The 14,056-nt window shown below is 36.4% G+C and overlaps 1 protein-coding gene across 1 annotated transcript in view; it reads right to left on the bottom strand.

Moving 5' to 3' along the window:
* FSIP2 (fibrous sheath interacting protein 2) overlaps positions 1-11,849 on the bottom strand; it is an 88,728-nt gene extending 76,879 nt beyond the window's left edge. Inside the window, exons 1-8 of the mRNA XM_019809435.2 lie at positions 11,751-11,849; positions 11,292-11,417; positions 7,609-7,770; positions 6,801-6,890; positions 5,394-5,533; positions 4,124-4,265; positions 3,522-3,632; positions 180-306 (exon numbers count right to left, since the gene is read on the bottom strand). Of these exons, the coding sequence (XP_019664994.1) occupies positions 180-306; positions 3,522-3,632; positions 4,124-4,265; positions 5,394-5,533; positions 6,801-6,890; positions 7,609-7,770; positions 11,292-11,417; positions 11,751-11,849 (997 nt within the window). The remainder of the gene's footprint in view (positions 1-179; positions 307-3,521; positions 3,633-4,123; positions 4,266-5,393; positions 5,534-6,800; positions 6,891-7,608; positions 7,771-11,291; positions 11,418-11,750) is intronic.
* Between the last annotated feature and the right edge of the window lie 2,207 nt (positions 11,850-14,056).

The raw sequence follows: 14,056 nt of genomic DNA, 5'->3' as shown, positions 1-14,056 counted from the left end.
TTTAATTTTTACATGTATGTCTGCTTTTCAACCTCAACTGTAATAGAGAAATGCCTAGAACTGTGCCTAGCACAAAGCAGATAGCAATTGGAAGCAAATAGAATTTTACAAAAGGATTTTTATGTAAATATATAAATAAGCATTTTCTACATAGCTCTATCAGCTTTTAATAATCTCACGTTCACAATATGTTCCATCTTGTCCTCTGTAATGAAATGTGTCATTTCTCATCTCTTCTCCTTTAAAGCCATTTTCTTGCATTTTTTGTAAATGATAAGCCATTTTTTTCTCTAGAAGGGCTTGTTTCTAAAATATTAATATATATGTACAAGTTAGTATCAGCTTCCTATTTAAAAATACAAGACAAATATTTAAAATGCGAGAGTGTATATTGGAAATCAATAGTCACTCCTGTCGTGTGACTTGTAAAGTTACATGGTACAAATTTAGGAGGGCGGTGAGAGGTAAATTTCCATCTGTGATCAAACATGAACACTTAGGTACAGTTACCTCACTGTACACCTTCAGGGAACTGGTCCAGTCAGAGATGAGGTAGGGTCTCTTAATCATAGCTATCCTGCAGAGCTCAGGCAATTTGTAAATCATCTTCATTGGGAGGGATTCCTGAGTAACTTAACCAGAAACAGCCAGGCCTACCAGAGATATATGTAATACATGAAATGTGACTTCCCTTTGTGAATCTCTGGGCTAATATTGACCCTGGATGTCTCAGAAAGAAAATAACTGCACAGAGAAAGAACTCTAGAGATTCTCAAACGGTTGCCTACAGTAGTCAGCAACAGATGGATCAGTACAGATGTGTGAGGAAACTAAGCAAGGCCATGGAAAGGACAGTATCAAAGGATTAGAGAAGAAAGCGCTTGGCATCTATCATGCCTATTTTCACCAGCCACTCTGGAAGAACTTCATAAGTCATAGGGCATTGTGTAGAGTTCTAAAATGGGTCTTGGTTCAGTAGTGGAGAAAAACTAGTCTCAGATTAAACATGGCTCTGGCCCTTCTAACAAATCTTAAAAACAAGACCTATAACAATCAAGCTGTTTCCAAAGAAATTATCTACATTCAAGAAAAAAGCTAAAGGATATTTAAAAGAATATGAAAATATTCAGCACCCAAAAAGTAAAATTCACAATATCTGGCATCCAATCAAAGAGTACCAAGCATAAAAAGAAGCAGGGAAATATAACCCATAAAATGAGTGATCAGTCAATCAAAATTGACCCATAATGACACAAATGTTAGAATTAAAGATAAGAATATTAAAACATAATTGTATTCCATATATTTATAAGGTAAAGAAAAGACAAAGAAGACATAAAAAGGAAACCAGTATAAATATTTTAAATGTATGAGATGAGTAATATGAGATATGCATTAATAGTAGAATAGGCATTGCAGAAGAAGAGATTTATTAATGCACATTCAGGAAGAGAAACCATCCAAAAGGAAACAATGAGAGAAAAAAGTTACAAAATCAAAAGAGAATCAGTGAGGTGTTGAACAACATCAAGCATCTTAATATGCCTGTAGAGAAGAGAAAAGGGGCAAAAGAAATATTTGATAATAATGCCCATTATCATTTTTTCTATTCTATGTTATAACAGAGGTTATAGTCAGTGCAATCAGGCAAAAAAATGAAAAATGCATCCACATCCAAAGAGAAGAAATAAAACCATCTTTATTCGTAGACAACATAATCGTTTATGTAGAATATCAATTGGCATCTAGAAATAAATTACTAGAATAAGTGATTTTGTCAATGCAAAATACAAGGTGAATATAAAAAATTGATTTTCTATATACTAACCTCAAATAATCAGAATTGGAAATTAAAAATACCACTTATAATGGCATAAATATTATGAAATACCTGGGGATGAATCTATCAAAAGATGTGTAAGACCTGTAAGCTGCAAAAATTAAGGAACCCTAAATAAATGGAGAGAGATACTTGGTTCACAAGTTGGAAGACTCAATATTATCAAGACATCAATTGTGCCCAAATTTACCTATAGAATCAACATAATTCTAATCAAAATCTTGGCAAAATTTGTTTGTAGAAATTGAAATGCTGATTCTAAAATTTATATTGAAATGTAAAGGGCTTAGAATAGCCAACACAACTTTAAGACAGAAGAACAGACTTTCAAGGTTAGCACTACTGATTTGAAGAACTATTAAAGGTATAATAATCAAAATGCAAATAGGTTAAAGAGCAGAAAAGAGTCCAAAAATCAGTCTATACAACTAACTTTTGACAAAGATGCAAAGGCAAAATCTTTTAAAGATTTTGATAACTGTAATTTAAGCACATACTTTAGAGTAAAAAAATATATATATATATGTACATATATATAGTCAATCTGAAAAAGATTAGAATATTGAGAAGTAGACAGCAATGAATTGAAAACCTCTTGTAATAAAACATAATTCAAAAGAAACAATTTAGAATAACTCCATTGGAAATATCTAGAATTCAAATAACTCTGCCAATAACCTTGCTCAAGCAGTCTGTGGCGTTACCATGCCTGCCATCAGTGGTCATGTCTAACGGGCACTCCCAGTGCCAGAACTTGTCCTATTGCACTAGCTGCTCCTAAAATTGGCTGGGACTCCTTGAATAGTAATTCGTATCAGGCAAAAAGAGGAGACCTGATGTGACTTTACTGTGATCACAGTAAAGTGGAATAAACTGAGCTCACCATACCAGCACTGAAAATACTTAAAGGTACATGTTACAAAATAGAATAAAAGCTTATCATACATCTTTAAATTTATAATATTAAAAAATTTCTATATAGCGGTATGTATCAATATAACCAAATTATGTACATCTTACACTGCATCTAGGTTTGTCAACAATAAACTACTGAAATTATTTAGAATTTTAGACAAACATTAAGTGACACAGATAGTTGTCAGTGTTATTTTATTAAATGAAAAAACAATCTACAAAACACCTTATAAGGCACAATAACATAATTTATTTATTGCAATAAATAAATTTTCATAGAAATATTATACATAGAAATAATGTGTGTATACCACTTAATATGAGTGGTACTGGGATTACAAATAATTTTTCTTTCCCTTTATACTGGTTTACACTCTAAAATAATAAAATATTATGTATTATTTAAAATTAAAAAGTTATTCTAAAAATATTAGATGGTGGGGAAATATTGAGAACTTTTTCCAAGAAATTCTGAGTGTAAGAAAAATCAGTTTATCATTTTTTTCTAGAGGAATTACAAGTATAGTTTATGGTGTGAGATAAAGTTAAAAGCAGTTGTATCAAATAACAGGTCAGTAATTTTCAGATTATTGTCAGAATATAATATAGCCAAAATATAGTGAACTTCATAACTTTCAGTTTTGTATAATGCATATCATTTTTGGTAACTGGTCCATTGTTATCTCACAAAGCGTACTCCCAAATATCAAAACTGGCAAAAGCTTCTCCTCAAACAGCCCCAGTTAGAAGTTAAAGCTCACCCTACCTTCCTGTCACTCTCTTCTCTGCTTCTACGCCGTTGTTCCTCTATTCTAGCTTCTCTTTTAACATCTTCTCCAATCCTTGTCAGAAGTAACATCTCTTTTGTCTTCCATTCCTAGAGAGCACGAAAGTTACTGAACTCAGTATGTTTTCACAATAAACTTTTGTATTCTTTCCACCACCAACAAGCAAATTAGAAAAGTCACGGGCCTAACAGAAATCAGGTCAAGCATAATTAAAGTCATACATTGGGTTTAGGATGGGCTTCTCTTACGCAGTCCTATTAGGAATGCAGGCATGGTTATTTTTACTAAAGCTAAATTTAAAAAATTTTCCACCCCATAACGAGGACTTTAGGGGAGTTAAATAGCATCTAATGACTTTCACAATCATCTCTTTAAAAGTAGATATTGGCTCATATATATATAGTTTCTGGTGTCAGCCTCATTATTTTAGCAACTTATACATTATCGCTGTGAAAAAAGATTAATGTGGATAAATGATTCAGACCTGAAGTGACTTCAGGAAGTATGATGGAGAGGTAAATTACAAATGAAACAACTGTATACATTTTTTTATCTAAATATTTTCAATTTGTTATCTCACCTCTTCAATTTTTCTACGAAGACTAAGTTTTCTCCTTGTGTATTCTCGCTGTCGTCTTTCTTCTCTATCCATCCGAAGTAGGCGTTGCTCTTCTGCTGTGTGCTCAAGTTGTTCTAATTCCCTATTTATCATATCCCAATATCTAAGTAAAAGTGCACATACAAGTAAAGGTGAATCAGCTGTTTCCTTTATGATGGCATCATCTCTGCTTTGATACTCCCAAACCACCTTCTTGCTTGCTTTTCATTTTTTAAACTAAAGGAATTTTACAGTTTTTCTATCAGCTCTACTCATGGACCTTTAAGCCAGCCTGACCCACCAACTCACCATACTTTTCTCCTTATACAAATCTCCCTATTATATAAATATCTGTTATTATGGCATAGCCAATGGTAAAATGTGGAGCAAATTGATTAAAAACATTTTGCACAGTAAGTATTCGTAACTTTGTAGGTTTAGGAATATTGGCTTGCAAAGAAGACTAAAGTAACTGAAACACTGACTTCAAACCTGTAAAAAAAACAAACAAAAAAACCCCAAACAGATCTGAGTTTCCTAAGAAAAAGATACTGAGTCCATTGTAATTTACAAGGCCTTGAACAAATCTTCCATCTATAGTCTGGGTCTCTGGTATGTCAGTCTGTTTTATGGAACAACCATGAAATCAAACTATGGAATATAAACTGCATCCCAATCTCTCACTTTAATGGAGGAGGAGGAAAATGACCCATAATATCCCTTCACTTCCCAAGAAATGGTCTTGATCATGGAATGGTAATGATTAAACGTTGGTAGGTACTATCTTAGACAGTTTAGAGAATGAAGAACTTAGACAGTTTAGAGCTGATGCATATTTATATTGGCAATAGATAAAGTTTCCTTTTCGACTTTTCGCTAACTTCGTCAAACTTAATATTATCAGTCCTTAAAGATGATCATAAGAAAATACTGTAGAAGCATGTGCTAAAGATACTTTCCCTCTATCTCCTACAATAGGACGGAATTTGGATCTGATTTTGTTCTTTAGTTATCAGCCTTTGGACTCACAGCAACCCTGTCTTCCCTGGTTGAAATTTCTCTTTATAGCCTTGCCACCATAATTTCCCAATTCCCGTATCTCTTGGTCTTCTTTCCTCTCCACAGCGGGGACAATAGTGGAGTTAAATAGTGTCTAGTTCTCTAAAAATCCTACCTTCAATTCTTTCTAGGATCTTCCTACATATTTGGGTCCACAATATATAAGTAAAATATGCATTAACTTCAATCTTACCTGTGCCTTATTAATCGTTCCTGGTCCTTAATAGATTGGGTTCTTTCCTGTAACAACCAATTTTGGAACCGTGCAACATCAGAACGTCTAGGTATTTGACTTTTTTCCTGTAGTCTATTTACTTGCTTTGCAAGCATTTCCTATTAAAAAAGTGTGTTATCATATATACACATACACACAAATATATGTAACTTTGACTAGGTATATATATATAATCTTCTTTTTACATTCTCCAGAAATAAAACTGTCCTATCACATGCTTTGTAAAATTCCTGTACTTCGTGAATAGCTAATTCTGTTTAACTGCATTTAAACCTATTGTAGACAAGGACAACCGACCCAAAATAAAATTGTCTTTCTCTGAAAATAAATGATAAATATTTCATCTTTTCTATCCGTTCTGAAAAAATTAAATGAAAATAAGGAAGGAGGGGAGGAGAAGCTCTAGGCATAAGGGGAAAACTGGGTAAAATACAGAACACTTAATAGTATAGGGAAGTCATTACCATTTCTCTACAACTCTCTCTTTTTAAAGATTTATTTATTTATTTATTTATTTATTTTAGAGAGATAGAGAGCGTGAGCGCACAAGTTGTGGGGAGAGAAAGAGGGAGAGAATCCTCAATCAGACTCCACGCTGAATGCGGAGCTCAACATGGGGCTCAATCCCACTACCCATGACCCATAACCTGAGCCAAAACCAAGAGTCAGTTGCTCAACCAACTGAGCCACCCAGGAACCCCTATACAACTCTCTTAACATTTGAACATAAATCTGTACACGTACACATACATTTCTCATTTTTATCCAACACTCTTGACCCTAAAACCTAAATTCACTCATCCACGTGTGCATGTGTGCACACACTCTCACACAAACTTTTGAGTCGAAAATTGAAAGGAAGTCATCATCTATACCCACTCTACACCAAATCATTCCACTTCACCTTTAACAACAACATTTTTTATTGAATGAACACAGCTGCATGTGTGTGGGTACACATATGCAGTGTACATGTTCTTCCAGTCACCTATAGGACGTTGTAATTATTCATACTTCTCTCCTGTTACACAAGATGTTGTGGGGGCTCCAGCTGAAAAATCTTGCTGCCACAATAGACTCTTCCTATTGCTCTTAGCTCAGGTAGAAATGACATACCTGAGTAGTAATTTAATTGCTAAATTATGCAAACTACTATTGGCATATTAACAGATTACTCGGTCCCTTTTCTTTTCTTGGCTTAATACAGCAACCTCAAAATATTATTTATTCCTCTTCTAAATTTTCATTTGGAAAAAGTAATTTGTCAAAATTAAAGGTAAAAATATTACATAAAAATATTTTGCATACAAATAAAGCTTTCTTTCAAACCCTATGTAAAGAACCAAATTTAATTATTTAACTTACTTGATCTCTTATATAGTTTCTTTCAAAGTCTAACTTTAAACTGGTAAGATATTGCCTGTACTTATTCAATTCCCTCAAGGTACATACAATCTAAAAAACAAAACAAAACAACAGTAATGACAAAAATATATAAATACAAATATTTAAAAATCATAGCAATTACTTTCCAAGGAATAATAGTTATAGCATACCATTTGATAATATTTTGGTATAAGAGTAATAAATTGCTAATGATTTTGTAAGCAATAACTCTCTATAACTTTTAATCTACAGGAAATTTCTATCCAGATAACATTACTTTATTAATATGCATTATGCCATGATAAGGGATTTAGTACACACAACTGGAGTTATTAAAAGAAAATACCAATGTAATAATAATGTTCGACCCCAGTAAGAATATAGTCCATCAAGATTCTATCAGGCTGATTTTACTAGGTTCCTATTTTGTCTCAAGTTTTTAAAAAGCTTGTGGGACATAATCCTTGACAAGCATACAGTGACATTAGATACAGAGAAAGAGGACTATGATACATTTGGGAAAATTACTTTTACATCCTCAAGTTATTTGGTAATCATCTTTTGATATTATAAAGAGAAAAGATGAGGGAAGAAGTAGATTTGTTTAGGAAAAAAACTATTGTCTGGTTTCCCTTGACCCAAATACTGAGTAATTTATGAAATTTCCCATTAAGTATTTCTCATGACCAAGTTAAAAGTGATACAGACCCCCCAGTGAGGTACAGAAGCAATCTTTATCAAGTCTTGGAGGTTTGCAATGATTAAAAAGAATTAATATTCAACCCACTTTATTATTGCTGGTGATATAGCCACCTTTCTTTAATCTTCTCAGGATATCTTTGCGCTTATAGTATGCTCTTAAATGTGGATCATGAAGACTTTTATATTGGTTTTCCAGAAGTCGACAGTAAGGATCAGTCAGGTTAAAACCGTAAGAAGGTCGAAAAAGCTGCAAACACAGATTTTAAAATATTATAAAGGTAAAACTAATGAATTTCACTTTTAAATGTCAATCTATTAAAATGAATAGACTGTTCACTGAAAATAAAGCATGTAAGAGGAATTTGAAGTGGGAAAGAACCAGCAATAGAAAGGTTTGGATTAGGCAACATAAATTTATTATCCTGACTTCTTTTTCCCCACTGACCTGACTTATTCTAAAAACCTAACCTCATTCAATTAATTCTTTCCCTGATCACTATCAGTCCCTGGCCCTGAGTCAGAAAAGAAAGAAAGAAAAGAAAAGAAATAGGATAAAATTTGTTTTAATGTATAAAGAAAGTGAAAGCTATGATTTTTCCGTTTCCTTTTCCCACTTCCAGGTCAAGGTACTCACCACGTTTAAAAGGATAAAGGATAATACTAATTATGATTATTATTATTATCTCAATAATCCAAAAATGAAGAAAATAGAAAGCCTTTCCCAAGATTCATGGAAACAACTTTAACCAAAAAAATAGAAGTAAAACTCAGATGTTAAAGATATAACATATATAGAATAAAGGTTATTTAGTGTTAGGATCTTATCTAAGGCAAGAAACCTAGTGGTCTCTGAGAGCTACAGTCAGGAAAAAAATCAGGGTCTGTATTTTAAAGTTCAACATATGGAAGAACCAATTATAAAAGATATTGATAAGGTTTGAGGTTTCTTCATATGTGTAAAGACCAAATACAACCTTATACAGTAGTCATTTGCATATAAAAGAAGGAAAATATCAGCTAATAGTCATGTTTCTCTACCTGTTACATTAGAGGAATCAGCTGAATTATCTCATCTCATTTGTAAAATTAAAACATCACCAAAGTGAGGTGGGTTGGTGTGTGTGTGTGTGTGTGTGTGTGAATGTGAGTTCCCAGTCCATTTTTTCAATGGCAGGATGGTGATAATGGGTTTTGGAGAACCTCTGAAAGGGAAAAGGTGGAGGATGTAAGTAGGTGTGGAAGTTGTCCTAATATTGCCTTTGTGTTCTTTCTTTTTGCTTTCCTTTAATTTTTCTTGGCCAGAAAAACAGAAGTTTTAGTCTAAAGTACAGTCAAAGCAGTAGTTGGGTAAAGTGAAAGACAACTGGAATGTGTGTAAGATGTGGCAAACCTGAGAGCACCTGCCCTGTTTGCAGGCATTCAACTCCATTGCTAAGCCCCCACGGATTGTGCATCAATCCAGATCTGGCTGCAGGTACCAATTTATGACCTCTGTGTTCAGTCTGGCAGTAGTCGCCTCAGTCAGATTCTGAACACTAAGTAGCCTAGCTTGGTGGGACCCTATAAAGAACCCACCAAGGGATAGGTGGGAGGGTGTTTCATATGTGGGCAAAGGGGTAGATTGGAGGAATCTGATAGATGCTAGCTTTCCTTTTCCATTTAAAAGCTTCCTTGATAAGTTTCTGACTTCTTGCTTAACACAAGGCTTTAATCTCTTCCAAGGGCATACATCATAAAGCAGAATTCCCTAATTACTAATGCTTCCTTGAGATGGCAGAGAAAAGAATCTCTTAGGACAGTATCTTGAATTCAGTGAGACCAGATATAAAGCCCATACCTTTCCTGTAAGGAGAACAATCAACAATCGTGACTCAAGAATGGATTTTTTTTTCTGTTTTTTTTTTTTTTGTTTGTTTGTTTGTTTGTTTTAAGATGTCGACATTTAGTTGTCAACATCCTTTAGCTGTGATGGCAGTATGTTTCTCAAGACCAAACTTGGGCTACTGACCTGTAAACAAGGAACACCTTTTAGACATACCATCCATTAGAGCCAGGGTATGCATTCTGTTGTCAATTAAAGTGATTGGTTTCTCTTAAGAAAAAAACTAAAAGTGTAAACGTAAAGCATCACTTCATTGAGGAGATTGTACTGAAAGAAAAAGAAGGATCTCACAAAGTCAGTCTTCAGGGGAATAGTCTGGTGCTTGATTATGATTAAATGAAGATAGTTTTGGGTGGAATGAATGTAATAAAGAATAGAGAGAACATCTTTTAAAAAAGTAGTTGACAAGTGAATTAATATTTGACAGAAATGGTAATTTGGCAAACAGTATATTTGACTAAGCGGACTAAAGACCAGGCTAAATTTATACCCTAAAGAGGTTTGAAGCATGGTTTAAGAGAGCTAATTTNTAAAAAAGTAGTTGACAAGTGAATTAATATTTGACAGAAATGGTAATTTGGCAAACAGTATATTTGACTAAGCAGACTAAAGACAAGGCTAAATTTATACCCTAAAGAGGTTTGAAGCATGGTTTAAGAGAGCTAATTTGTTTGGATGTGACTCAGCCAAACGGCGTGAGGTAGCATATTTTTTGTTAGCTTGCTCTATTCTAGTAAAACAAAGGGAAATTACATATTTCCCAGAAAGAAAACTTTCTTCAAGAAATCATGTTTATTAGGCAAGTATCAAATACCAAGGGGTTCTACTAATTTCTGATGACATCATAGATAGAAGGAAGGCACAAGGGTCACTTGGAATTCTTTCTTGTAAAATTTTTTGCACTATTGATCAAAGCAACCCCCCAAAAAAAAAAAAAAAAAGAATGTACTGAACCTCTTTCAGAATTAGTCACTGGATCAAAGGCTGGGGAGGTTTGAGGGTAGAGGTAGCATTGAGGACTAAAAACACGAAAGGGTTTGAGGGAAGCACACTATACCCCAGTATGATTTTCATTATAAAATTACAATTGTAAAATTATAGTGTTGAATATAATTACACAAACCAAGGGCAATGCAAATTTTAAGGAAATATAAGCTAATTGGGGGTTTTAATAATTCAGAAAGAATCTTGAAAGATGGTTCGTATTTACAGATTGTGTAGAAGAGGAAAGAATATGTCAGCTTTGGGAAGCAAAGTGAACAAAGACACAGAAATATTAATGTGGTATGTGTGAGTAAGGCATAGAAGACCCCAGGTGGAAGAAGCTTGGGCTCTTGATTAGAGAAAAGACTGGATGAGGAGATTGGGGAAAATCATGGAGTCATTGGTTAAATACTAAACATGTCAAGTTATTTCAACTACACTGTTTTCCCACTTAGTATATGAAATAGAATGCAGTGCAAAACAAAATCAGAGAAAAGTGTTCTGTAATGAGAGTTTTGTCCAAGTTATTATTGGTTAAAATCATAACACAATTAAATGGCCAGCTAGCACCTTTCACCTTTCAACCAAATATTTTTCTAACAAAATCTCACTAAATAAAGTTATTATAAAGAAAAGTTAATACGGTTCTATAAATTATAAATTAAGGCAAAACTAAGAATCTAAACTTTCTAGCCCAAGATTCTGAGCAAACTATACTAGATGAAGTTGCTTGGTATGCATCCTAAGCAACATCTTAGGTTAGATGTGGGGTTGGTTATTTTTTTCCTGTGTATGGTAGCGCAAATTCCCATAATGGACTTTGTATGATGTAGTGCCCGAATCTAACAGCAAGTAGAAAAGAGCAAAGAAAACCAACGTAAGACCATAAAAAATTACTTTACCTTTTCACTTAACTTCGTAGTATAGTATAAAGTTTTGCTTCCTGGGATCATAGGCAGCTTGACCCCGAGAGGCAGATCCAGTAGTTGACCCGCTGCGACCCCTGGTAAGCGGGTTTTGTGCACGCCCTGTCAGATGTAATTGGAAAGTTTGGCCTTTCCTTTTAGTTTTAGGTATTAGGCCACTCTACTCCTACTCCAAATGAAGAGTCATACAGTCAGGGTCGAAGGTTCCCGCCCTCCTAGACCGCCCTGAAGACCTCCTCCCGCTTCCCGGGTCACCGGCTTCAGCACCCAGGTGCGGCCAGAGCCGACCGAGAGCCATGCCACCCGCCGCCCGCACGAGGGCGCCAGAAGCGGGCCGTTAGGAACTGCGCGACGGGTCTTCGCCTCTCCTTGCCCGGGCCGCAGAGGGCCGGAAGCTCAGCAGAGGGCCGCGACGCCAGGCGGGCTGCCACTCACGTCTCCGCATTGCTGGCTGTCCGTGGCCAGGCTACTGGTGGCCGTCTTGGTGGCAGCGACGTTGGCAGCCTTGGAGCAGGCGCTGAGGTACAGCTCCATCGCCGGCCTGGGCCCTTCTGCCACCCTCCACCCTCCCCTACCCCCTTCCTTCGCACCCCTTTCCCCGTCGTCGTCCCTCCGTTGCGACTGGACCTGGAATGGCCAGTACCCCGCGTCCGCGAGGCCTCACGCTCGCGGCGTTCCAGGCTCCGAACCTGGGGGCCCCAGAAAGGTGGTGCCCTCCCGAGGGCTGGTCCCCGGTGCTTGAGTCTACAGCGCCCCGGATCTGGGGAAATCAGACCTAGGGGCCTGGTCTATGAGGACCTCAGTTGAAATATCATTTCTCTCAAAAACTAGCCCCCCTCAGTCACACCAAACCAAAATCCAAACTTTGAAAGCTTTGCGGGAGGGTAGCTGGCGGGCCAAAAAAAAAAAAAAAAAAAAAAAAAATTCCAGGAGTGATTGTATAGCCCATTCTAAGGCCAGAGGCCTGGTTTTCTATATGTGTCCCCTTATAGACACTGTGATCACATCCCATCCCCAGGCTCCCACGACCTCTTTCCATTCCGTGTCCACATAACTGTGCTTTGGTTTCCTTTGGGGCTCTGCCTTTCTCCTGTCCTCCGCCCTCCTCTAGTCTTCCTCTTTCCTTTCTAGCTCTCTTCTTCTCCTCCTCCCTCCTCTCTGCCTCCCTTGCTTTCTCCTAGATCACTTTTTCTCCTGTCAGCCATCCTGCCAGATTTTATAAAATGCCTGACTCCCTGGGGCCAGTCATTGAAAGGGGCACTGGGAATGTGGCGGTGAGTAAAATTTGGCCCCTTCCTTCAAAGGCCTAACTAGTCTATGAGTACTTTGAGGGCACAGAATGTATCTGATTTGTCAGGAGTGTGGACTTAGACCCTTAATATTCCTTAACCCATTGTTATTCTTTCTAGTTCTGGGCCATTTAGTAGTAATACCTAGTATTTATCAAGAATTTACTAACTCCAGGTACTGTGCTAAAACTCAACATGTTTAATCTTTCTAACAGCCTTGCCAATAATGACCTCTTTTTTCCAAAGTTCAAAGAAGAATGATAGTTACTATTAAATCATGGCCCCAGAGACAGTTTCTTAGTCAATATACTAGTTTTACATCTGTTCTAATGCCACTCATATGGGACTCCTAAATTTGAAATTTGATTTTGGGATATAGTCCACTACCAGCACTCCACATGGGTGTCTCACAATCATCTCAAATTCAGTATACTCCAATCTCAACCTACCCTTTCACTGAAACAGTACAAAACTAAGGCCCTATTCTTCTTTTGAATTCCCATCTCGGTGACAATATTAGTATCTATCCAAGATGGAAACTGAGGTATAATACTAGATCTGCCTTTTCCCCTTATTCCCCACATTCAGTTGATCTCTTTGTCCTACTGATTTTATCCCTGAAATTAATTGGTCCTCTCCTATCCATCTGTACATTACTCCCTCAGTTAAGCCACTCATCATTTTTTGTCTGTGTGATCTGTAAAAGTTGTCTGCCACCTTTTACCCAACAGTCCATCTTTTATCAAATTAATCTCTGATGCCATCTCTCTCCCCTCTAGTAAATCCCCAGTTGCCATAAGACTTAACACAAAGCACGTAACAGCCTCCATGACTTGGTCCCTGTATTAGTTTTCTCTTACTGCTGTAACAAACCACAATCTTAGTGGCTTAAAACAACACAAAGCTATTACATTAATTGAGGTCAGCAGTCTGAAATGAATCCCGTCTTGTTGAAATCAAGGTGTTGGCAAGGCTGCATTCTTCTGGAGGCTGTAGGACACAATCTATGTCCTTCCTCTTTATGGCTTCTAGAAGCTTCCCTGACCTCCCACTTCAAATCCAGCATGTAGTGTCTTCAGATCTCTCTCTGACTCAGACCGCTATGTCCCTTTCTATAATTAAAAATCTTTTGATTACATTGGGTCCATCTAGATGGCCTACGGTAATTTCTTTATTTTTTATTTTTTAGAGAAAGGGAGATCATGGCAGTGGGAGGGGCAAAGGAAGACGGGGAGAGAGAATGGAGCCTGACGTGGGCTTAATCTCATGACCCTGAGATCATTACCTGAACTGAAATCAAAAGCCTGGTGCTAAACCGACTGAGCCACTCAGGCACCCTTATAATTTCTTTATTTTGAGGTCAGCTGATTAGCAACTTTAATTCCATTAGCAATTTTAATTCCCCATTGCCATGAAACATACATATTCATAGGTCTTAGAAATTAAAATGTA

Source organism: Ailuropoda melanoleuca, chromosome 2 (assembly GCF_002007445.2).
Source record: "Ailuropoda melanoleuca isolate Jingjing chromosome 2, ASM200744v2, whole genome shotgun sequence".
Taxonomy (NCBI): domain Eukaryota; kingdom Metazoa; phylum Chordata; class Mammalia; order Carnivora; family Ursidae; genus Ailuropoda; species Ailuropoda melanoleuca.
The sequence above is the reverse complement of the archived record's forward strand: the minus strand, read 5'-3'. Positions and strand labels throughout refer to the sequence as shown.